This window comes from Abramis brama, assembly GCF_963993115.1.
Source record: "Abramis brama genome assembly, chromosome: 5".
In the NCBI taxonomy this organism is placed as follows: domain Eukaryota; kingdom Metazoa; phylum Chordata; class Actinopteri; order Cypriniformes; family Leuciscidae; genus Abramis; species Abramis brama.
This window is the reverse complement of record NC_139967.1, coordinates 36,789,679-36,816,404: the sequence shown is the minus strand read 5'-3', so window position 1 is coordinate 36,816,404 and position 26,726 is coordinate 36,789,679. Positions and strand designations below refer to the sequence as shown.

Genomic DNA, 26,726 nt, shown 5'->3' with positions numbered 1-26,726 from the left:
GCTACATAACAGCGCGCATCTGTGCGTTCATTCATTCACACTCAGAAACGCGATTCATAAAACAGTCTTTTGTGTGTACAGACACTTGCGATTAGAACAAAGCAGATATAGAACTGACCTATTCCTCAGCCGGATCCCTTTGCTCCTCGAAATGAAACTTCCAGCACTTCTGAGGTAAATTTTCCAGGATTATTATCAAGATAGTATTATTCCTCCCAGCGTCGTAAAGTACATGAGTCTGAAAGTGAACTCGCGGTGTGTGTTATCCAGCTGATGTGGGCGTTTCACAGGTTTGCATGGATTGCTCTCAGATCATTTGCGTTTGAATAGCGCGCGCTCTCCGTGGGCGGAGTCACATTAAAACTTAATGAGCTGAGATGAGAACGACTGACATCTCTCTCTTTTCATACATATTACATAAACTGTGAATTTTTAAAAATAAAAATTACTTCATTTAAAAGAAGAGAATTCAAGCTTCATGCCTGTGTGTCTGTATGCCTGTTTGACTGAGAATTCGCTGAGTTACAGTTCATTTTCGGACGCGTTTCAGAATGGACTACACTAACAGAGAGAAAGCAGAACTCGCATCATGTTTATTTTTCTTTATTTGGCAAAAAGCACAACACTTTGTTTTTATTGTGAGTATGCACAAAAATAATACACACTTAACAGGATCGATTGATGTATGAAACATGTATGGAAGATCAAAGTCAACAGAGTATTTAGAGTCTCTATTGCACTGATAAGGAAAAACGCGAGCTGGTATCGCCGGCGATACTGCCGACCCCAGGGGGTTAAAAGGGAAACCAGAAGAGCTAGAACTGTGTATATACAAAGCAAGCAGCGCCTCGATCACAGTGATTAGCTGGTCTTCGATGTCTTGATTCCACAAAGCCATGTTATTAAAATAATCCTCTGGTCAAATGAGATGACAAGTGACAAGTGAGTGAGTTCCCTCTTTACTCCGTCGTTTGTTTGCTTTCATCAGTTACATTTTTTTTCTCGCACGCTCATCTCCGACGAGCTCCACAGCCAATTCAACATGTAGAATCGGTGAAAAACAGCTGACATCATCCGACTAGAGCCAACGGTGCAGAACACATCGAGAAAACTAAAGCCGACCGATGCTCAAAAACCACCCGACAATGCCCGGCGGCCGACCGTCAGTTTGGTGTGTCCCCAGGTCTAGGAAGAAAAACAGTGTCTCTTCGACATGGCAACAAAACTGTAGTAAAGCAGGTATTCTTTGTTTTCTCTAGCGCAGCTCAACCATGCCTCGCCCCCTTTTTTTGCATATTCCATTGGATCATTTAAATCAAATCAGTTAAATGATTGTTAGGCTGCATAAACTAGGTCAGCCAGAACCGGGAAACTTCCTATAACACCCGATGTACTTGTTATATCATAAGAAGAATGGCATCTACCCTAATATTAGTCTCTCTCTTTATCCCGGGGTTACCGTTAGTCAGCCGAATCCGGGCTGTATCCAGATTAGATGGAGGACATGACCACAACGCAGCCCTGAAGTGTCAGCAGAAATTGTGTCAACCAGACTATCCCCTGTGAAGGTCTTATCGACACGACAGCCAGTGGCATAGATCCTCAACAAAACCCATCCCATACCGGCATGATGAATCCGATCTTCATCCAGATGAACCTGGATTACATTTTTTTAATGTTCCGATCCCAATCTGACTTCTGACCTGTAATGGTGCCTGAATCAAAATTATACACTGTTCATTTGTTGGCCAGAGGAGAACTGGTACCCCAAAAAAAACTAAGCCTGGTTTCTCCCAAGGTTTTTTTTTTCTCCATTCTGTCACCTAATGTTTGGGTTCCTTGCCACTGTCACCTCTGGCTTGCTTAGTTGGGTACACTTAATATTCAAATATATGATCTAACTGCATTGACACCATTGTATGAGACCTGAACTGAGCTGTATGATGACATCACTGTTTTCTCCAGAGCTGCTGTACAGCTTAACCCTCTGGGCTTCTTCGCCCGAAAACGGGCGAAAACTTGAACGTTTCGAATTGTTAAATTTTTTTGCTTCATCGGATGGGGGTGAAACTTGGTGACTTTTCTTTTATTACCTATATGAACACACAAAAAAAATCAAGGAGATGATTCTGATATGTTAAAGGGTCGTAAAAAAAAAAGTCACACTTAGCTTCCTCCCGCCCGAAAACGGGCGACATAGGAAATGAATGGGAAATACGAAAAAATAGGAAAACTCAGAGAAACTTTTGGTGGTAGAAGCTACAGATCAGCCACTGTGCTGAAAAAAAGTGTACAGCAATGAAGGGGTGACACTCTAAAACATCAAGAGTGCAAAAAAGACACCCTCCCCCCCACACACACACACCCACACACACACACACAGAGAAATGAACTGGTAAGACTGAAACAGCAAATTTTGCCCCAAACTATATAAAAATTATATAATCATAATAACTCCAAAACTATAGCAAGGAGAGTCAAAAGGTAGGTATCGTTTGAAAGAACTCTTTTTAAATTTTTTGAAAATATAAATTACATTACATTTGGACATTGTCCTGCCAAGAAACGGCGGATAAAAGACAATATATATATATAATTTTTATTATGATTTTGCATATCTTTCTTATTTGTCATGGAATAACTCAGGAAGGAAATAAGGTAGGAGGAAAATTCTTTTTTAGTGAAGTCCCCCTACATGTTAGCTGCATCTGGATAAAAAAAAAATTATTTTTGGATAAAGGAATCAAAAATTACAGCATTTTGAAAAGAGATAGCCTTTTTGTACAGTCTTTGACACCCCCTCATGGGCAATTTTTTCTCCATGAAGAATATCTTGTCATAAAAGCAATAGATTATCTTAATTTTGGGCTCATTTTAATTGTAATAATATGCTGTAAAAAATGAAGTGCCATTTTCAATTATCTGAGAATGTTTCATGAGCTGTATGATGTTTTTGACACATTGCAGTACATTATTTTATAGATTATGAAAAAAAAGAAATTCTATTTATCAGCAAATAACTCAGCAATACTTAAGAGTTTTTCAAAGTGGATACATTCACTGTAAAGTTCAGACTCTAAGCTTTCAAATGACATCAACTTTGTGTTAATCAAGGCAAGATTTTTGAAAAATATGGTAATGAATATTTTCGCAGCTAGGTGGCGCCTGCTGGCGGTACACTTGGTTTTAGAGGGATTACTCAGCACTCGTTAGGAATTAATAAATGTAATTAGATTCATTAAAAAGCTGAGATCCTAAGCTTTAAAATGATATATAATTTGTGCTGTTCCATTCAGTGGTTGATTAGTAATAAATTGTTTTCTTTCCGAATGGGAATAAATCAAATAAATAAATAAAAAAGCTATAGGCCGCCTATAGGCGGTTATAGGACATGACACAAATGAATAAATTTTGAAGCCACTAGGTGGCGCTCTTCTCACTTAAAAATTTTTTTTTTAGGCCTGCACTCTAATTTGATGTGAAATGTTGCATTTATTGAAAAATAAAATAAAATAAATAAAATAAAAATATATATATTAATTCTAATGGAAAAAATAGCTCATAAAAATTATATAATTAATGCAAAGTATCATAAAAAATTCTAAAAATTCTAAATAATAATCAGAAAACATTATAGAACAAAAATATATTTGATTGGTTATCCTGGGAAAAAGTAAAGTAACATTTTAAGGCTTCGCCCGTTTTCGGGCGGGAGGAAGCTAAGTGTGACTATTTTACGAAGAAGCCCAGAGGGTTTGTTGCATTGTTTTCCTGTTATCACTGTAAAGCTGCATTGAAACAATCTGTATTATAAAAAGCACTATTTAAATAAAGGTGACTTGACTTGAGGGATATTGTGATTTCACAAGATCTGGAAAAAGCTAATTGTAATCCCAACAATGCATTTGTTGTAGTTTGTGAAACATTTTTTGTTAGAGAGAATTTAACAATTCCCATTGGAGTGGACTTCAAGCTTTGTAACCTTGCAGATCTTTTTTATGGTCAAACAGCAACATTACACACTAACTAAAGCTGAAAAAGTGAAAAAGCAAAATATAGAACCCCTTTAAATTCAAAGAAGCGTGCATGCAGGAATCACCATGATCACGACTGATGAATTGCATGATGCCGCATGAAAAATGTGCATTCGTAAAATACACAGCTGTATGTGTGTAAGTTGACCAACTTTTTAAAAATCCTGTGGGAACGGCCACTTTGTTGGCCACAGGGAAAAAACAGACCATATCAACCATGAAAACCAACAAACAGCAACTTCATTTTGACCTGATTTTATCTAGATTTTCTGGCAGGGACACCAAGTGTCTGGCTATATAATGATGATTATGATAATGACTTTGACCATATAGCAGAGAACACTTCTGCTTCATAAGGTTTCACTACTTTTAAAGCCTCAAATACAGAAATGTCTTTTCTTCATCTCTGTCTGTCTCTTTTTTACATGTAGAGACTGAGTGGAGCAGCTGTAGGCGGTGGCCTACAGTATTTCGGAGTCGCTCTTCACTCTGCAGGGGATCTGACCTCAGACTCCCTCACTGATGTAGTGGTGGGCTCTAGAGGGGCAGTTACAGTACTAAGGCAAGTGTGTGTGCTTGCATGTGTTTATATATTTTGCAGATTATTCTTGCCAACTTAGTCAAGAAAATGCCTAGTAAAGACCAATCACAGTTAATTTTAGTTTTTAGTTCATAATAATAGACTGATAAGTAATACAGTGGTACTGAATTTGAATTCATATATGCTGACAATACTGAAGAAATGTGTGAAAGTGTTTGTAGTCTTTCCTGGCATACTGATAAAAACCTCTGCACGTTGACTCCCAGAACGTGCATGGTGATCAGACAATCAGGTTAATTTGAAGGATGGTTGGAAAGCAGCCTTTGTTTTGCATCCTTCATCCTGCATGTTGTGAATTCTCCCCTTTAAATTTTAAGTTCATAATCAGGTATTTGTCCAATAAATGGACAAACTCAATCTGATGACTCCTTCACCAGAGTTCTGCAGCGGTCAATAACATATTCACCAGCATTCAGTGGGGCAATCCCCAGCATTAGCCCTTCAAGCTGGAACCGACTACTGCAGTGATGTCATCGAGCAATCAGCCTCACTTCCTCATATTGAGACTTTAGACAGCCCCTCATGGCAATGCCGCACACCCAAGCATCTGGAGGAGTATCTTCTTGACTACAGCCATCACCACCTGCTCTTTCCTCCCAACCTACAGCAGAGGTGCCAGTGGAGCAGAGAGGAGCAGCAGCCACCGTGGGCATAACTAGTCAATCATGACCAGTCTTCAGCCAGGGGGTTGCATCCAACCATAAGCTCCACAGACTTGAGTATGAGTTTACTGAGGAAAATCTATATCTGAGAAGGTAAGGGATGAGGCTTCTGACATGGTTGTGCTTTACAGTAAACTTAAATAATATGAAAAACGACAGTGCCGGTGCCAGGAGCTGATGGAACATATCACATCATGGGGATGAGGAGGATGATCAAAGTGAAAAGCCTGCCACACCAGCAACAAGATCACTATAAACAACAAAACGAAAGTAAAGGGGTACACAAAAATACAAGGTAATGTGGCGAGCAGGACGAGGCCTAGGGCTGTGGGAGAACGGCGCGAGGCCGGTGGCGTGATTGCTGATGAGCGACACCTGTGCAATGCACCGGTCTCGTATCTCTCACGGAGGAGCGACGATCGTGAAGGATGAGAGAGGACCTGGCCTGGACTGTTTTATTTGATGTTTCGTTTTATTATGTGTGGCGGCAGTCGTCCTTGAGGGGCTGCTGTCTTTACTTTCATTTTGTGTTTATTAAAGTCTTTGAATGTTTGCTGGTTCCCGCCGCCTTCTTCCCACAACAACGAACTGCGTTACAGTAAACAAACACAAATGTAAAATAAACAAAACACAATGTAAACTTCAGGCCTGGTCCTCTCTTGTCCTTCACTGTAGTCCCTCCTCTTTTTATCCTCCGTGAGAAACTCAAGGCTGGCCTCGCTCCGTTCCCATGGCTCTCAGCCCCACTCTGCTTGCCACATAATTTATAATCATATAATCATCAGTCCGATGGCAATGATGTCTACCACTGGTTGTGCTGCCTGACAATGCAGTGGGGAAAGGAGCTAGAATCCGTTTCAACTGTCTTGAACACGAATCTGTGGGATGCTAATCTCCTGGAGCACTAAAGGGTCCTAAAATCTGGAACACGCAGATGAGGCCCTGAAATAGGTGCAGAAGGTCCCTAATGATTTGGAACATGCAGATGAAGGAAGTTTGAAGTGAAGATTTGCTTATCTTATTGTGTGTCTTCTGCCTCTCTTGGCCAGACACTCAGGACTTTGTCAATCCGCTTTTGTCTCTCTGGCACGGAGACTCGGGACATGCTGTAGTCGTTACTATCTCGCTGAATGAAAACTTTGAACGTAGCGTTTGTTAATGTCTCTTTCCTCACAGACTGAAGGCTCAGAATGTGGCCGGATCTGTTGCTACAAGCTGTAGACTCAGATCATGGAATCTGTTGTCTCTCTGGACAAACCGGAGACTCAGAACGTTGTTGATCTGTTTCTGTCTATCCTTGAAGGACAGACTCAGTTGTTCTGTATCTGTTAATGTCTCACTGGATGAACCGGAGGGGACACACAGTATGGCCCACCCTTCTTTCCCCTGTGGAACTCATTTGCATAAAGCACCCAGTTAGAAGTCTTTAAAGTGTCTTTAAAGTTTTACCAATGGATTTCTCATTTTCCAAACCACCACCAGAATACCTTTGGCAATATTCTAAACAAATAGAGTCCAAACAAGTTGGGAAAAGATTGAACTGTCATGTATTTTATTCATTTGTACATTAACAGCTGAAATTGTGTAAGATGTTGCATGCTGGCAATGAGAATACTTATTTCTTATTTCTTAATACTTATTTCTGAATAAGTATGAGATGGATGCGTGTTGTTTACATCAGTTTTAAGGTTTCAAAACATAGTTATGAATGGAATTTTATGAATCATTGTGGTTTCTCTTTGTTTCACCCTCTGCTGCTGCATCTGGAGGTCCTCTGGAATTTTTATGGCAGTCACAGGCCAACATCCTGAGATTTAGTCTCTAGATGGGTGAAGGGCAGAAACTGCATGAGGACCAATAAGTTCTGTCCTTCCTAGGCTTGGTACTAGAGGTCTTTTTCTTGCCCTCTTAAGCCCAATTTATACTTCTGCGTCAAACTCACGCCGTAGCTACGTCGTAGGCTGTGTGTAGCGCGCGTACCCTGACGTGCACCTCTCCAAAAATGTAACAACGCGTCAACTCTACGCGGACACAAGCGCTGTGATTGGTCTGCTAGGACCGCTCCCTCGGGTTTCACATGCTCCCTCTGCGCGCGTCAACGCGGACAACGACGCAGAAGTATAAATGAAAACCAACGCGTTGCCTACAGTGTAGAGGCTCCGGCGTAGCCTTTAGAGGTGTCTGGCTGTTGTCCTAACATCTTTATCTGATGGCGTTTGGACAGTTTGTGTTAGTCCACCAAGATCCAATCAAAATGTAGCAAACCTTTGTCCACTGTTGCGGACAGAGAGGGGCCCGGCCATAAACTAGGCCCTGGAATGTGCTGTTCACAACAAGTAATACAAGTATCACATTTTGCTGGAACATCTCAAATTTCCTGAGGCACTGATGATTGGCCAGTCCTGCCGCCATCACCCATAGCCATATTAAGCGGCAATGCATGCTCTTCAATTACAATATGGTCAACCCCAATAGCTGGCTCAGAGTGAAATAGCGGCAATCCTCACAGCACCAGAGGTCAAACCAAATGTTGCTTGCAGCTTCCAGAGTTTTGCTCTCCGTGTCCCCCTCTTAGTGAGCATGCTGTTGTCTAAGCACTTAAGAGATGGCTTTGAAGACTAACTCCAGCTGCAAAGGAAGCTCAACTCCCCAAACATTAACCTGTACAACCAGCAATACTTTTCTGGATGGCTCCAAGTCAAGGTCCAGCAACAGAGACTGTCCAGTAGGTTAGTGCAAAGCAACCAGTATGAGAAATCTCCATGCAGTGCAAAGGAGAAGACTGCGGTTAAACCTAAAACCCAAATCACAGGCTTGTATCATGGTGCAGCACCTACAGAGTCTAAAACCTCCCTTAGTCCAAAGGTATCTTGGAAGAAGACACCACTCAAAGTCAACTCTCTCTTCTGTGACGGAAACAACCACTACATCACTCGATGCAGCAGTATCAAAGAGCAGAGGAAAAACGCTGCTGGATCTCAGAGGAAAATGCTGGAAATGTTCTTGTTCCCATGGACCTGAAATATGCAGTTTAAAGAAACCCTGCAGTGAGGTTTGCAGCTATATTAGATGACGGAGACAGCGCACCATGATCCTACCCATTGCCATCCAGCAGCTCCAATGGAGAAGTGAACATGAGACTCTAGCCCTTCGTACTGTACAACCCCACACTTCTCACCGTTGAAATCTCCCCAAGAGGTTACTCAGAGAAATTATATCAAGTGTTTGGAGCATTCACAGCATTTGGTCTTGATCTAGTGGACAGTCATGCCCAGTTCAGACACTTCTGAAGAGTTGTGCACACCTAAGAGGAGTTCCGTTACCAGTAGACGTACCTTGTGAAATGCCTGTAACGGAACTCCCCTTTAGGTGTGCGAGTTCCGTTACAGCCATTTCACAAGGTACGTCTACTGGTGCTCATAGGTTCAGACCAAGTTCATCTCATTACCGCCAAAGAGCCCATTCTCCAAGGAACCAAGGGGGTCCAGCAGCAGTCCATACAGCTCTCGGGTGGGCTCTCCATTGAGCAGTAATGTGCATCGCAGACCATGCACCAGTGCAGCAATGTTTCTTTCTCTCCACTGCCCACCCAGATGATCCTCTCTACAGAAATGTGGAAAGGTTATGGCTACTGGATGGCACTTTCACAATGACAAACTGGATGTCCGGTCTAGGTAAGATAAAGAGGCTATGCATCTGCTTGAGTTTCAAACTCATTGAGTCAGTGTCAAGGCAGTACAACGTTATGCCACCCCGCTTCTGTGGAAACCAGGTGCACTTAAACCCAAAGGCTTGTTGCAATCCATTCTTGCAAATCTGAGGAACACTGAAAGGAGACTCCAGAAAGACCATGAAAAGGCCTCAATCTAGTCAGGGGAGATTGCTAAGCTCATTGAGGCAGGTTATGTAGCCAAATTTAACCAAAGTGAAGCAGCCCAGTCAGAGAAGTCATGGGAGCGTTTCCTCCTCAAATGTGGGAGCGGCTGTTGTAAATTCTCCCCTTTAAGTTTAAAGTTCATAATCAGGTATGACGTTCTAGGTTATGACTTGCGTAAGTAACATAGTGCAGTGTTTCAAGCTCGTAGGAACTATCAAACGCAATTGCCTATTCACTATGTTACTCCAGCAGAGTATTCATATGGTGTTATCGCACTTATGTGCTGTGTCCTAACATTGCACATTTTGAAGAACACATCCAAGTGAATACTTTGCATCCTCCAGTCACTAACAATCCTTTGCACACATTCCAATTCACTAAAATATTTTTGCAGAATATGAGTCGGTACTGAGCCGTCTGATTTCTTAATGGAATGCAAGGCGAAAAAGATGGGTAAGTCCTTATCGTTTCTTTTGTTTTGTTGTAACTGAATCACATGATGCATTGTTTTTAGAGAAAAAACTGAAATGTCACAATTACCTGAGCATTTATATCCTTTGATGCTGAAAATTTGGCTCAGGTGCATTCCATTTCTCAGATTCTTCTTTGAGGTGTTTTTGCACTTTGAGTGGAGTCCATTTATTTGACATTTAACACACGCCTGTCCAGATAAGGTCTAACAGGTGAAAAAGCATATCAGAGCAAAACAAAGGCATGAGGTCTGCCTGCAGAGCTCAGAGAGAGGATTGTGTCAAGGCAAATGTATGGGAGCATTTTCCTTTGAAAAAGAGAGAAAAAAAGATTCTCTGGTCTGATGAACCTCAGTTCCAAGCATCATGTCTGAAGGAAACCAGACATCTCTCACCATCTGCACAATAACATCCCAAAGGTGAAGGGTGGTGGTGGTAGTAACAAGCGGTGGGGGAGTTTTTCATCTGGGCAGCTGGTCAGGGTGGAAGGAAATCTGCAAAATACAGAGACATCCTTAATGAAAACCAGGTTTAAAGTGTGCAAGACCTCAGACTGGGCTGGACATCCCAACAGGACAATGACCCTAAACACACAGCCAAGACAACAGTTGATTCATGACATATCTGAGGATGCCTTTGAGTGGCCCAGCCAGACCCTGAATTTAAACATGATCAAATACCTCAAGAGAGACCTAAAAGAGCTTGAGAGGATCTGCAAAGAAGTATAGCAGAAAAATCCAAAATCCAGGTGTGCAAAGGCTGCTGCATCATACCCAAAAAGACGCTGTAATCACAACCAGTGTGGTTTCAGCTATGTACTGAGTGAAGGGTCTTAATATTTAGGTCCATCGGTTAATTCAGTTTGTTTTCTTTTTAATAAATTTGCCAAGTTATCACAAATCTGTTTTTTGTCATTATGGGGTATGGGGTATGGAGTATAGACTGTAGATTTGAAAAAATAAAAAATAAAAAAATAAAATAAAGCATTTTAGCATATGGCTGCCAAAATGAATGAAAGTCAAATACTTTCTGAATCCACTTTATGTTACGTTAGTGGTCAATTGTCCAGTTATTATGTTGTCAAAAGTCCCATTCATTTTGTATCCCATTTTAACAGGACTCAGCCTGTCATGTGTTTGCCCATAAATGTCACTGTTGACCCACCAATCATCCATCAGAAATTCTTTCATTGCTCCGCCCCCCTCGGTCTCAACACCCCTGTTGCCACAGTTACAATCTGTATCACCGTAAAAGAGATTGTCAATGGTGATGTACAAGGTAAGGTAGTCAGATAAAGAGATACAATATTAAACTAATGAAGAATCAGTTTGACATGAATGATTCTTGCATACCATTGGTTCAGGTCCTCTTGTTGCTATGGTATCAGTGACTCTGGAGTTGGACCCTTTGGCCAGAGCCCCTCGGCTGTTATTTAGTTCTAGATCAGCCTCATTTCTCTGGACCCCCAACAACAACTTGAGCAGCATTACCCCTGTCTGCACTACTCTCTCCATCAGCATCCCGGTTAGTGTGAAACAGACATAAAATATGTTTCCCTCATGTTTTCATCTGTCAGTCACTTCAACATGGAGTCTGATACTAGGGGCCACACTTGGAAGCCCCAAACACCTCTGATACTTTGATAAAAGGCCAATGAGAATTGGTGAGTGGAGTTTGCATGCCACTCCCCCGGACATATGGGTATAGTCAAGTCAAGTCATCTTCATTTATATAGCACTTTTAACAATGTAGATTGTTCCAAAGCAGCTTTACATTGATAATAGGAAATTAAAGTAACAGAGATTGTTTTGGCTTTATAGCAGCTCTAGAATAAAGTTATTGTCCAGCTAAAGTTAGTTTTGATTGATTCACTTCCGTCACAACGATCATTAGTTATTAACTTAGGGGCCGCTAACGCAACAGCATTTTAACAGAAAACTCTTAAAGGGATAGTTCACTTTGAAATAAAATGTTGGTATGTTTTAGCTTACCTCAAGGGCATCCAAGATGTAGGTGTCTTTACCCGCCCGCGCCCTCAGATCATTTGGACGCGGCTGTGTTCAAGAGGTAACAACGATATAAATACTGTTCGTTTTCTCACACAAACCGCTCATTTCGTGTCTTAGGCCATCAATGTGTACTTACGATGGGGAATTGTTTAATTTGGACGATGGGGAATTGTTTTAATTTGGACTCTGTGCTTGCTCTTTGAGGTGGTGACCACAGACCTGCATTATATGACTGACAGACAAGAACGGTTTGACCTAAAAATATCAAAATTGAAACTACTGCGGAAAAAAGACACCTACATCTTGGATGCCCTTGAGGTAAGCTAAAACATACCAAAATTTTATTTCAAAGTGAACTATCCCTTTAAGTTCTTTCTGCGCAAACTTCAAAAACGATGGCGTGCACATGCATATTACGAGTTCAGTCTATAGGTATGTGCGTTTGAATATATGTGCACAGGCGTGAATATATGTGCACAGGTAGTCCTTCCCTACAAACCGACTCTCAACAAACTACTTTTCTGGCCTTAAAATTTATAATACAGAATTTTTATTGCTTCCACGTAGCCACGCAAACCGGAATTATCCCGACAACATATAAAAGGGAGAATGCGTGCATCAGTCATTCAGATTTGTTCTTCAGAGCAGAGCGAGTGTCATCTCTATGCAAGCTCATAGAGAGAGTTCCCCTGGGCGCTTCAGAAACATAAGAGAGCACTTTCCTCTAAAAGAGCAAGCACAGATGGAGAGCGTCTTTATAAAGGTCCCTTTCCGCCTGTGTGTTTCTGGATGCGGTTGATATCTTTCAACCTCGGATGGTCACGATCAATATCTCAAGTGTTTGGGTCTCACCCACGCTGAGACAGCGTTTGTGGATGGCTCATGTCCTCACTGAGAACATGACCATCGCAGCATTGCGATCACAACTCTTTTCTGGTAAGTGCTACCTCAGTTGCTCGTCCTGATCCACAAGGCTATGGCAGCTAGTGCTGAGGGCGATATGAGGGCAACGGGAGTGTTTCTGCCGGGTCAATCCCCTTGGACCTCCTGTTCCTTGTTTTGCGCATTGCGTCGAAGTGACTGACAAACAGGGAACATCTCTGTTACTATTGTAACCTCTGTTCCCTGATGGAGGGAACAAGAAATAGTTTCCCTCCTCCCACAACGCTGAACTGGCTGGGACACTGACTCGGCTCCTCAGCACAAACCTTAATGAGTTATGCACGCCATCTCCCTTTTATACCCATATGTCCCAGAGAGTGGCATGCAAATTCCACCCGCCAATTCTCAAGTATCAGAGGCATTTGGGGCTCCTAAGTGTGACCCCTAGTGTCAGACATCGACACCATGTCCCGTTCCCTCCATCAGGGAATGGACGTTACAATAGTAACCGAGACACTGAATGTGATACAATCTTGCATCAAAAGACTTGCAAAAAAGTTTTTTTTTTTAAAAATCATGGTAACAATTTATTTCAGTAGTCCACTTTAGATATTCTACTAGCTATAAGTAACTTTGCAAGTACATGCCAACTTATTTTACTAACCCTAACCTAACAGTCTACTAATACTCTAATAAGAGATAGTGGACATGTAGTTGCAAATTAATGAGAGTTAGTTGACAAGTAGTTGCAAAGTTACCTATAGTTAGTAGAATGTCTAAAGTCGACAATCAAAATGAAGAGTAATCAAAATAATTTCGATGACATTAGTATGGGCTTTTTATAATGTGTGTGTTTTTTGTTTTTTTTATAATATTATATTTTATATTGCACATATATTTCCTCTCTTTGTATATGTTATGTGTTCCATACAGGAGTGTATTTCAGACTACCGTGAAGTCTTGCTCTCTGGAAAGATGAATGTAACAACAGAAGTTATTCCAGGAACAGGAGGCCTAAGACCAGTGCTGAGCCCTGACTGCTGGCCCACGTTCACAGAGATGGTCTGTAGGATATACATACATGTAGTATATTGAACTGCGGTACATTTTTGATGTCATGTTACTTTTAAATAACAGTATACTGTGTTGTAACATAGACTCTGGGGAAGCAGTGTGATCCATTTGCAGAGATTATTAGGGTACATAGCGTCTCGGTTACGTATGTAACCTGTTCCCTGAAGGAGGGAACTGAGATGTAGTTGACGTGTTGACTGATTGGGATCACGCTAGGGAGCCTGTCATCTTCGAGTATTGTAAAAACGAGCCAATGGACATTGGCATGCGTGAATTGTATCACACGCCCCGCCCCGCAGCGCGGGTATAAATATGGAAGTGGATGCATGCACCAGTTGTTTTTCACTGAGGAGCCGAACAGAACTCGGTCAGCGGTGGTACAGCAATAGTGGCTAGGGGACTACATCTCTGTTCCCTCCTTCACGGAATGAGGGTTACAGTACATACGTAACCGAGACGTTCACTTTCTGTCGGGCACGTTCGATATAGTCGACGTGTCGACTGATTGGGATCCCTTCGTTGGAAGGTCTACGCTACGGAAGCCACATCCTGCCCGAAGGAGGTAACGTGGAGAAACGCATATGGACTGAGCAACTTAGCGGGCAGTACAACATATGGCATGTCACTGAGGTGGCTCAAGCCAATAACAGGGGGGAGACGCATCTGGTCAGTGATGGCAGAGCAGGCTCTGACAAGGGAAGACACAGGCTCGCCACAGGGAGTCAAACCATGGAAGAATACACATATGGGATCACCGTAGGGATCACAACATATGAACCCCACCTAACACAAGTTAGGTGTTCTAACAGGTACTACTTCAGATCATAAGCAAGCCTCATTCTTTTTAGAGGGAGCTCTCGCAGAAGTAATAGTACCTAAGCTCTTTCAGAGGTAGATAGCTGAACCACCACAACAGAACCTGCATTTCTCCGGTTCAACTGGCTATGTAGCACTCGAAGGGAGGGACTTGTACTGAGACTTTGACCCCTCAACGCGAGACACAGGATGACCCGTGTTTACGGAGGAGTGGACATCTGAAGTACGCGTCCTTCAGGTCCCACCTATGAGCATTCATAGGGATGAGCGTTAGTAAAGCGTACTGTGTAGTATTTGAACGGAGGCTTGAAAAAGGGCCTGAATCAAGCACACAGATCCCTGATGGTCTAACTCACTATAGTTTGAGTACAATGAAGAACAGGCCTCACTTAGAAGCCTATCTTCATATCAGCTGGAGGAATGGCTCGATCGCAACCTTCACCAGTAGGAAGCGATGACTGCACACACGGCAGCACAAGCGAAAGACAACTGGTGCGTGCATCCACTTCCGTAATTATACCCACGCTGCGGGGCGGGGCGTGTGATGCGATTCACACACGCCAACGTCCATTGGCTCGTTTTTACAATACTCGAAGATAACAGGCTCCTTAGCGTGATTCCAATCAGTCGACTATGTCGAACACACCCGACTGAAAGGAAACAACGACAATTGCCAGGTCTGACAGTCAGAGGTCATGCACAGTAAAGCAGTCCAATCAGTACACTGAAATCCAAAAACACAACCAGATAACAAAGCAGATAATCCCAAAACAGGTGAGACAACGACCATAGAAGAAACATTTAGAATTGTAGACAAAGCAAACAATACAGTTCTTTGCAAGGAATGACAGGAAGAGAGGCCCTTAAATAGGAAGCAGGTGGCATGTGACAGGAACCAAGCACAAAGTTTATTATTGTGGAGAGGTCGCCCTCTGGTGGTTACTAAGAGGAATGTTCTGCTGGGATGTTACATGATACCCTATTAGTGAATATGTTTGTGTTTTCCAGGTGGTTTTGGAGAAAGTGTGCGGGGAAGATCATGTGTGTATATCAGATTTAAATGTGTCTCTATCATTTATGAGGTTAGTGTACATTTAATTTTTGTTATAGATGCCTCCAAGAGAACAATATGATATGATGGCCAGTTTTGTTCATATAAACTTTGCACACAAAAAAATGTTAAAGTAAATGTACAGTATTCACATTCTGTGAATCTGGCAATCTGGAATTTTACATGCTAGTGAAGTCAGGCATCAAAACTTTACGTACTGTAGAAAACATGGGTGTTTTATCCGAGTTTGGGTGGCAGTGCCTCTTACAAAATATGAGATTAAACAATGTATAAATCACAAATATTACTATAGTAATTTATATAGTACCAGCAGTAATCAGTATCAGTGGGAGGCAGCAGCTTTCTTGCCTCCCTTGTGCTCGTTGAGTTTTAATAGAGCCCCTTAATGTGTGCCATGGGTTTGGTGTGGGGTAATTGGAAATTATTCGGAAAAAGTAATGTGAGAAGAGGCAATGTCTTCATTGTGCTATGATTGGCCTAATGTGCTGTTAATTTGATAAATAATTCCTCTCATATTTGTGTGTTCCATTTCCACAAATCAGTTGGATTAAAAAAGTAGCTCAATGAATAAAAAAGTTAACCTCTCACCCATATGTAGATATCACTGCATTATGTCACACCCAAATCAAACTTAAAATGACTTGAAATAATGATCTGTGAGGGTTTTTTAGTTAGCAATCTGGTACATATCCATGTCTAACCATCAAGACAGCTGCAAAGTTGACAGAGCATTGATGAATAACTAACTATTAATTATATATTATAAGGATTTGATGGCACTGTATATTTTAATCTGTGTTCCAGTGATATTGTAGTGAGCGCTGTAGGTTACCCAGTAACTCTCTCAGTGGAGGTGTCCAATGGCGGAGAAGATTCCACAGATACAGAGCTTTTCCTTCATCATCCCACCACCCTGTCCTTTACCCACATCAAAACGGTCAGATACTTTTTAAAGGGTCATGAAACCCCCCTGTTTTAGCACTGGTTGTTCAAATCTCAGATTTGAAAAAGACTCATGAAATGGGTGTGTAAAGCAGTGGAAAAGTGGGAGTGTAGAGGGTGGGAAGTGGGGAGTTAACAATCAATAAAACACAGGCCTACAACACTCTCAATATACCAACAAATGAATATTAAAATATGAGCAGAGATAGAAAAACAAAAAACAAAGTTAGGGGCAACTTGATGTATTTTAAAAAAATATGACAACAAACTCACAAAAATCTTATCATTAGAGACTACTAACAGCTATCATGAACAAAAAAGTTTTAAAATGTATTCTTAAAAATATCAACAAATATATAACTATGCAGAGCTATTGGTCTATGTGAAATATAAGTAAGAGCATTTAAAAAGGTCTAATAATATTTTCATTATGTTTACAAACACTACAATATCTAAACAAATTATACAATTTAACACAGAAAGAATAAAATCTCTTTAAGTTCTCTCTACGCAAACTTTAAAAACACAAACCAGTGAGAACGCTGATGGCGTGCACATGCGTATTACGAGTTCAGTCTATAAGTATGCGCGTTTGAATGTGCGCAGGAGTGTAGTCCTTCCCTACAAACCAACCCTCAACAAACTACTTTTCTGGCCTTAAAATTTATAATACAGAATTTTGTATCGCTTCCGCATTGCCACGTGAACTGGAATTATCCTGACAATGTTTTTATCTGTACAGAGGTAAAGGGATAGGGAAGGAGGCCTTCACAGGGGAGAGACTAGTTGACACTTCAGGACTGCGTTGTCGTCGCGTCCAGGCGCAGGTCCTTCATCAGATCTGGATACGGCCTGGATCCGGCGGACTGCGGTAAACCTCGGGATAAACAGAGAGACTAATGTTAGCATAGACGCCATCCTTCTTATGATGCAATGAATACATCAGGATTTATGGGAAGTGTTCCCAGTTCCGGCTGACCTAATCTATGCAGCCTAACATTGAATTGTATTAGTCTATAATGTGTTATGTGTATGATGGGTCAAAGAGATGTGTTTTTAGTCTAGATTTGAACTGACAGAGTCTGCTTCCTGAACAATGTTAGGAAGACTGTTTCAAAGTTTTGGTGCTTAATAGAAAAAGGATTTACCACCAGCAGTCGATTTTGATATTCTAGGTATTATCACCTGGCCGGAATTTTGAGATTGCAATAGACGTGAAGGACTATAATGCGTTAAGAGCTCACTCAAGTACTGGGGAGCTAAACCATTTAGTGCTTTGTAAGTAGTCAGCAATATTTTAAAATTTATACGATGTTTAATAGGGAGCCATAGCCTAGAAATCTAGATGCACCCTAGCGGCAGCAAAATGTATTTTGCAGCCAGGGTAGTCTAGCAACTCTCCATTGACTTTTGAGCTGCAAAAACCTAAATTTGACTTGGAGTTAAGTTTTTCTTTGAGAAAATAGCAAAGAACGGCACTTAAGTCATTCTTAAAAAAAGGAAGATGTGTTCGTAGTTTTGCCGGCCAGATATGGCAAAAGTTGAATCTATCAACTAGCACCACTGTTGGGAAAACGCTCTGGTTGGTTGAAGCGCTGTCCTATTGCGTGCAGAGGGAATTTGAAAGACAGCCGTTTATCCCGCCCCTCGGATTGAGCCGTGTCTATGGTGAGTTGCCAGACCTAACATCTTGATGTAGGTCTGGCTTGCCAGGCTAAGGGAGCCAATGCAGTGTTAACAGAACGGGGCTAATATGGTCATACTTCCTGGTTCTGGAAAGAACTCTAGGTGCTGCGTTTTGGACCAGCTGTAGTTTGTTTATTAAGCGTGCAGGGCAACCACCCATAATAGCATTACAATAATCTAGCCTTGATGTCATGAACGCATGAACTAATTGTTCCCCATTTGTCAATGAGAGCATATGACGTAATTTAGATATATTTTTAAGATGGAAAAACACGGTTTTACAGATACGAGACACATGACTTTCAAATGAAAGATTGGTATCAAAGAGCACACCCAGGTTCCTAACCGACGACGAAGACTTGACAGAGCAGCCATCAAGTGTTAGACAGTATTCTAGGTTATTACGTGAGGAAGTTTTTTGTCCAATAATTAGAATCTCTGTTTTTTCAGAATTAAAGGGTACTTCACCTCTGGAAAGATGAATGTGTATTTAAAATAGGCCATTTATGTAGAAGAAATGTGAAGAAATTTTTTAATTTGGAGCTTTCTAGACTGAGAAAAGCCAGAAAATGTATTTTTGGCTTATGTGGATGAAAGACAACAACTCCCAGAATGCACTTGCTTCGCTGCCCTAGGAGGCCACGCCTACCGGTAAGAGAGCGCAGTTGAAAACAACAAGGTTAGGCAACCAGTGAGTCTCCGTGATGAGTCTGCCTGGGATTTCGGGATCGCCCAAAATGTCCGGGATTCGGCTTTTGCGTTCTACAGTCGCCATTCATTATGTTTACTGTGGCGAGCAGGACGAGGCTGACGGCCGCGGGAGAACGGCGCGAGGCCGGTGGCGTCATTACTGAGACGCGCTGGTCTCGCATCTCTCACGGAGGAACGGGAATTTTCTTAGCAGTGTTAAAACGCACATCAACCGATCACAGGGATTAAAGTGAAAAAAATTCTTCTGACTGAAATTTTTTTAGGCCAAGTCATATTCCTTTACCTTTTTAAATAGTCAAGACCAATAGCGTTTTAAGGGGAGACATTTTAAACCGCTTTAATATTGCCAGTAGGCGTATCAGTGAACAGTTGCAAAATCAAATGAATAAATAATAAACAGGTTTCTTCACCTAAGTTAGGGCTGCATGATTATGACAAAAATCATAATTGCCGATTATTACCTTTGAATTGTAATTGTGATTTATTAATTATGATTATCAAAGTTTACATTGAATATATATAAACAAATTTTGTGTAAACATGTTATAATTTACCTATATATATCATAGGCTACATATATACACACACATATATATATATATATATATATATATATATATATAGGCTATATATTATATATAGGCAAATTATAACACGTTTACACAAAATTTGTTAAAACACACAAGTACTTTTCCCCTTTACTTAACATAAATTGTAAGAATATGACAATTCACAGAATATGAATTGTAAGTAAAGACTAGTAGGCTACTAATAAATAAACATTATGCTAAAGCTATTAAATATCAGTCCCAAACTAGTTTTTGTTAATACAATGTTTGTATGAGCCACTACAGTCATTTAAAAATATTAAAAATAACAAAGAAAAATAGTGGCATTTTGGGGTTAATATGGAAACGACAGTTACCATGGTGAATACACAATATTAACAATAACTGTCAATAAATGAAACATGGAAACTGCTCCTGGTGAATAGAATGAAAATCATACCTGCATTACTTTTATTTCGTGTAATTTACAACGTAACGGCGTTGCATGCTCGTAGTTTCTTTTGCACTTGATCAGTGAGGCGATACAGCGCGCGCCGCCGCATTTGCGCGTGCAATGAGTGTGCGCTACGAGAACAGGATAACGGCTGACAGGACAAGAAAGTCCGTTTTCCTGAGGTGAAAAACTTTATTTCAGCGTACACTTATGTCACTGCCTGGTAGTTCCTATTGTGCTGGGTTTTCTGAAGTAGTCATGATGATTCGCCTCTCATAACATAACATGCTCTAAACACGCACGCAGAGTGGAAAAGGAGGAGCGGAGGAGTGGGGGCGCGGGGAGCAAGGATCACAGCGTAAATATGGTCTAATTCCATATCGCATTTCAAAAATATATCGATATATTTTTATATCGATATATCGCCCAGCCCTACCTGCATTATAAGTGTGTCCATGGTAACTGAAATATAGTTCTACCTCAGCGCTCAACTGTAGCCTGACATGCACTTTCCGTGAGCGGTAATTGAAAACCCGGAGTGGACCATGAGCGAAGTGATTACAGTATGCTTAGAGTGGAGAGAGGAACGTGCTTTTGTTCCACTCCAGGCTTTGATCACATCCCCCTCAGCAGGGTGAATACACCTCGTCTTTCCTTAAAGAGGCTACATGCAACTTTTCCCCCAAAATAAACGTAACAATACCCTTTTTATTTGACCATTTATGACTCAAACATCTCCTGATGAGCATACTGACACCTTGTCAGCTCACAGTGGGTGCACCTATAAGCCTGTATCCTATTTTTCCTATTTTCTGTCGGGTCGGATTTTTCGCGCGCTGTCTGCGGATGTGGCGTCAAGCGCGTTCATGTTAAACGTTTCAGATCACTCTGCCACCACCGTTTGTCAGCAAACAAACTTAGTTTCTCAAACAATATATGTATTTGACTGTTCTTACCTCTGTAAACATAATGTTGACTTCTTTGCAGCGGATGACTTGTGAAGTGTGCACGTACGAGAGCGAGCAGAAAGGAAGAGCAGTTCCGTTTTTTGGCCACAGGTGTCAGTCGCGAGTTTAAATTTCAGAAAATCGCATGTAGCCTCTTTAATTTAAGACCTATTCAAACTAAAATTAAGACATTTATTACACTATTTGAGAAATGAAAACCTATTTACGGCCTTAAAATTATGAAAAGTGAATTTAAGACATTAAGGACAGACTGAAACCCTGCAATTGACGGAAATCCGTCATAGACTTGCTGCAATTAACGGAAATCCGTCGTAGCGACGGAGAACTTTAATCCCTGCGATCACTTGTTCAGCGTTCATGTAAACACTACATTCAGATTCACCGATCGGAATGAATTCAGTTAGATTGAAACAAGAGGTGTGCATGTAAACAATGAATGGCGACCGCAGAAAGCAAAAGCCGAATCCCGGACATTTTGAACGATCTCGCCCGCCGGACAAGTCCGGGAAAAGGAGGATGGTAACCCGTACTACTCAGCTTTCTCCTACTACTCAGCTTTCTCCTACTATTCAGCTTTCTCCACAGAACAAGAGCCTGCTAGCTTAGCTTCCAAAGAAAGACGGCTGACTGTGTGTACATTCTGTGAGTGAGATCCCACCCTCTATGGGCGGGTTGAACACATGCGGAACAGCCCCTACTACTGGCTGTAGTCTTTAGCCTCTGGCCAGAAAATCCTCCGATGACGCAAAATGACGATTTTTGCGTCATCGGAGGATTTTTTCCAGACAAAAAATACATAAATCTCTCCTCTCAGGGGGATATGAGGGTGGAAAGAACGGTAATTCGAAAATACTACAGGTTTTCTACTAATACAAAGCTTAATGCTAAATCCTGAGTAGCATCCTTAATGCTAGTATCCCTTTAAGTAGTAGGAAATTACTAGTCATCAATTTTTTTAAATCAGCTGTGCATTCTGTTAATTTTGTGAATTGGTAAGTTTCGTCAGTGCGTGCAGAAATATAGAGCTGAGTATCATCAGCATAACAGTGAAAACTAATGCTATGCTTCTAATGAAATCTCCCATTTACAGAGTGAACAGCAATGGTCCTAGTACTGAGCCTTGTGGTACGCCATACTGAACTTTTGATCGATAAGACATCTCTTCATTTACTGCTACAAACTGATAACGGTCAGAAAAGTATGATTTAAACCATGCTAATGCGATTCCACTAATGCCAACATTATTTTCGAGTCTGTTTAAAAGAATGTTGTGGTCAATAGTATCAAATGCAGCACTAAGATCGAGTAACACTAATAGCAAGATACAACCATGATCGGATGATAAGAGCAAATAATTTGTGACTCTAATGAGAGCTGTCTCAGTACTATGGTACGGTCTAAATCCTGACTGAAAATCCTTGCAGATACCATTTCTTTCTAAAAAGGAACATAGTTGTGAGGATACTGCCTTTTCTAGTATCTTTGACAGAAAAGGTAGATTTGAGATTGGCCTGTAATTGACTCACTCTGTGAGATCAAGTTGCGTTTTTTTAACAAGCGTTTTAATCATAGCCAGCTTAAAAGTTTTTGGTATGTACCCTAATGACAAAGATGAATTAATGATATTAAGAAGAGGATCTATGACCTCTGGAAGCATCTCTTTCAATAGCTTAGTCAGTATAGGGTCTAACATACATGTTGTCGATTTAGATGATTTAAGGAGTTTAGAAAATTCTTCCTCTCCTATAGCAATGAATGAATCAAGTTTTTCCTCAAGGAGACTACAATGCACTTCCTGATGCAATACTGTAGTAGACGGCTGCATAGTTATAATTTTCTCCCTGATATTATCAATCTTGTAAGCAGGGACGTGCACAGGAATTTTGAGGGGCAGTTGCTCTGACCTGAAAAAAGGGCACCCCTGAAAAAACTCACAGGCTATATGAAGGACTGAGAATAACAGGGTCTTTATTAAAATATATATACACAAAGAAGTAAAACACTGAAATACAGCACGCAATCACCTTAACTAGCCTACTACTAATAATAACACAGATTTTATCAATATAATGCCACTAACGATTCTGATTATTGATCCGATTCTTTAATGATTCTTCTTGATAGCACTGTGTGGAAAAATGTAGTAATATGCCTTTTAAAAAACAAATGGTTTTATTTATTTTAAAGCTTAAGCTTGAGTAAGCAAACTGTACTTTTTATGTTATTTATGTAATAAATAGAACCTTATTGTAAAGTGTTACTGATTAGTTATACACCGATTCAGACGTCTCCTGAGTTCACTGTTGGAAAGATCAGTTGTTTTAACTATTCATTAAAATAAATCGGTTCAATGGAGTCATTAGTTCGCGTATTGGACGTGTCATGCGCGTTGTGCGATTATCCCAGCAGAAGGACATGGACATCCAAGATTTGTGTCAACACAGAAAACATTTCATCACTGGATATTTTTTTTTTTTTTTTTTCGTTTTATTAAAGTGTTGTTTTATGTCCGCTGAATGTCCGGAACGCTTTTCAGAGAAGATAAGGCAACTTATTTAGCACAATTCACACCCAGCGGTATTTCAGGAAAAAAATGCCCCACATGCCCCACATGAAACTTTTGGTCTTCCGACCTTTTACCACCGTGTTGATTTATTTTGATTAATATGTGCGAGGGAGAGAGAGCAAGACAGTGCTTAGTTTGGAGACGGTGTCTTGTTTACACTTTCGCCTGTCTCCGAAGAGAGAGAGTGCGCGCGCGCGACCGGGTGTCTCTCTCTCTCTCTCTCTCTCTCTCTGCTTGTTCCTGTCACAAGCGCAGCAGTTCATCTACATTACTCACCGATCAAATAAGACTTTGGCGGGACAAAAAATCAATTTGGCGGGCGCTAAAACAAGTTCAATGCAGGAAAATTCATGCGTGAATTTAAGAGTAGTAGCCTACATGCATGACCATGCACTTGCACAAATGCGACCACATCAAATTTTAACTCGCACATTCTCCAAAAATGGTCGCAGTCTGGAACCCTGATGATGATCGTTCGTTTGTTATACATCACAAACTCACCTTTTCCGACAACGTTGAGTCGTCTGACAACCGTGACAATCTCCTTCTAGCTCCTGCAGGCTCAGCTCAGGTGCCGGTCGCGTGCAGCGCTGCAGCCACGTAAACAGAGTTTGCCCTTCCCCCACTGACTTTCACTTTCGGTGCCCGAATGGAAGTGAATGAGGCTTTGCGGTTTTAAAAAAAAAAATTTTTTTATCTAGGCCTACGTGAAATTCTGCCTCCATTGTACTTTTTATTTATTTATTTTCTCCCCCTCGGAAGGGCAAAGTGAGTCGAGAAGGGCATATGGGCAGTTGCCCGGGCAACCTGAGCAACCCCCCTGTGCACGTCCCTGCTTGTAAGTAAAGAAGTTCATAAAGTCATTACTGCTGTGCTGCTTGGAAACGTCTGGGGTTGAAGATTTATTTTTCATTAATTCATTAATTTCTATTTTCTTTAATCTTCTTTAAGTACAAAGGAGCAACTGTGTCTAAAGTGCTGGAAAAGAGAGAGAGACACATGTTTCTGTCACAATATCGAGTTCTTCTAAGCTATCTGGGATGCTGAGGAGATGAAACTGATCAGGAATATTATAGGGCTGGGCGATATGGGCAAAAATTCATATCTCGTATTTCGTATTTTTTGGTTAAATACGATATATATCTTGGTACGTTCTACATTTTTCTATTTGGATAAAGAAAATATTTATTATTTAAAAATATATATATATATATTTCACATCCTGCCCAATGATATCCTACAAACAATGTTGATATTGAAGGATATGGAAACAAATATAGTGAATGTAATGTAGGCTATGCAATATATTATGTGCAAAAAGGTAGTTAAAATCACATTACATTTTAACATTGCAACATTACAGGCTAAAAACAAAAATAATGCTTTTGTTTTTAAATTGACTAAAGGCTAAACTAAAAAAAAAAAAAAAAAAAAAAAAAAATACAAACTAATTATATTAGCATGCATTTGATTACCTAATTATAATGGTCAGTTTCATAAAAATATACTTGTAGGTTTAAAATTCCACATATAGCACATTTATTGTCTCCAACAACAAATATTTTAGCAATATGTATATCACTGCACTACTATTCCATCTTGGCGCGCATGCAAGCGGTGGTGCTCATTCACGGAAGCTTGAATTTTAGCGGTGATTCCCTTGCTGAAGACTAGTCCTCTCCTGACAGTGAAATGGACATATTTGTTTCGACTTTCTAACATTTACAGATAGATAATATACTAGTGAAATGTTAGTTAAGCACTGAGGAGGAAAGCACCACATCTCAAACGCATTCAACAGCACAAGTATGTATCTGTCAGTCAGCAACAGTATCTGTCAGAGCATCTGCAGGGCAAGCTGCTTTAAACTTGTTAACTATATCTTACCAGTTATTTTGAAGCCCTTAATATAATATAATATAATATAATATAATATAATATAATATAATATAATATAATATAATATGTTCAGGACAAATTGTACTATGTACTTTCACTGCAGCAGCTCACACTGCATCCTCCGCTATTTTTCAGATGTGCTTGTATCGTACTACTGTATCGATATAAATTGCCTCATTCCATATCGTTTCAAAAAAATATATCGAAACTCGATATACCGCCCAGCCCTAGAATATTATTAATAAAGCAATCTTTAGTGGCAGAAGTGATAGGTCTAACATATTTGTAACATGGAGTCGACTTTACAGCCTTGGCTAAATTAAGTATACACAAGACTAGAGATGTCATCGCTCTGCTGTAGAATTTCAGCAGCATCAACATTGATTCCATGTGATAATATTAGAGCTAGAATATGATTATGACAATTAGTAGGTCCTGGCACGTGTTGTCTAACTCCAATAGAGTTCAGAATGTCTTTAAATGCCAATCCCAATGCATATTTTTCTTTATCTACATGTATATTAAAATCACCAACAATTAGGACTTTATCTGTAGTCAGTACTAACTCTGATAGAAAATCAGCAAATTCTTTGACAAAGTCTGTATGGTGCCCTGGTGGCCTGTAGACAGTAGCCAGCACAAATCTCAAACTTGATTTATCATTTACACTAGATAGTGTTACATTAAGCACCAACACTTCAAAATAATTATATTTAAACCGAGACTTCTCAGTAATTCTGAAGATAATACTATAAATTACAGCAACACCTCCCACTTTGCCTTTCAGATGAGGCTCATGTTTATAACAGTAATCTTGGGGGGTGGACTCATTTAAAGTAATGTAATCATCTGGTTTTAGCCAGGTTTCTGTCAAACACAGCACATCTAGGTTATAATCTGTAATCATTAACAATAAGTGCTTTTGAAGTAAGGGATCGAATATTCAGCAACATCAATAAAAAATTGACCCTTAAATGGGTTTATGAGTTTTTTGTATGTCCTAATTCTGGGAACAGACACAGTCTATATATACAATGATATCTAGGTGAAAGAGTCTCTATGTGATGTGATTTATCTGACCTTGGTGACATGAGACAGCTAGCAGACGGTCAGTTTAGCCAGTCTGTCTGCTTCCTGACTAGGACTCTCACTTTACGTGGAAAATCGATTGCACAATCGATCGGACCAACCCATGTTTCGAAAAAGGAAAATAGGGAATAGTATGATTTGCACATAACAGCAAATTATACTTCTGCATAATGTGTCTTTTTTTACTACAAAATGTGAATTCTGCCGGTATTCAGACAGTCTCATGCATACAGATACAGATTCGGGCTACGGTCTACAATCGCCTATGTAGGTGAAATTTGTTTGACATTTCTAATCGTAAACACAGCTATGTTTCAGTACTGTAGCCTGCAGTAATGTTTTTCATTAATGTTATGGCAGTCCACT

At 40.4% G+C, this 26,726-nt stretch overlaps 1 protein-coding gene across 4 annotated transcripts in view; it reads left to right on the top strand.

The window, feature by feature from the left end:
* Window positions 1-26,726, top strand: part of LOC311082458 (integrin alpha-X-like) — a 176,126-nt gene that overhangs the window by 105,775 nt on the left and 43,625 nt on the right. For 2 of the 4 annotated variants that reach the window (XM_084113304.1, XM_084113302.1), the window contains 6 exons: window positions 4,466-4,596; window positions 10,762-10,922; window positions 11,008-11,168; window positions 13,469-13,597; window positions 15,434-15,507; window positions 16,302-16,434. In XM_084113304.1, the coding sequence (XP_083969430.1) occupies window positions 4,466-4,596; window positions 10,762-10,922; window positions 11,008-11,168; window positions 13,469-13,597; window positions 15,434-15,507; window positions 16,302-16,434 (789 nt within the window). The remainder of the gene's footprint in view (window positions 1-4,465; window positions 4,597-10,761; window positions 10,923-11,007; window positions 11,169-13,468; window positions 13,598-15,433; window positions 15,508-16,301; window positions 16,435-26,726) is intronic. The other 2 variants (XM_084113303.1, XM_084113305.1) reach the window with 2 other exon arrangements.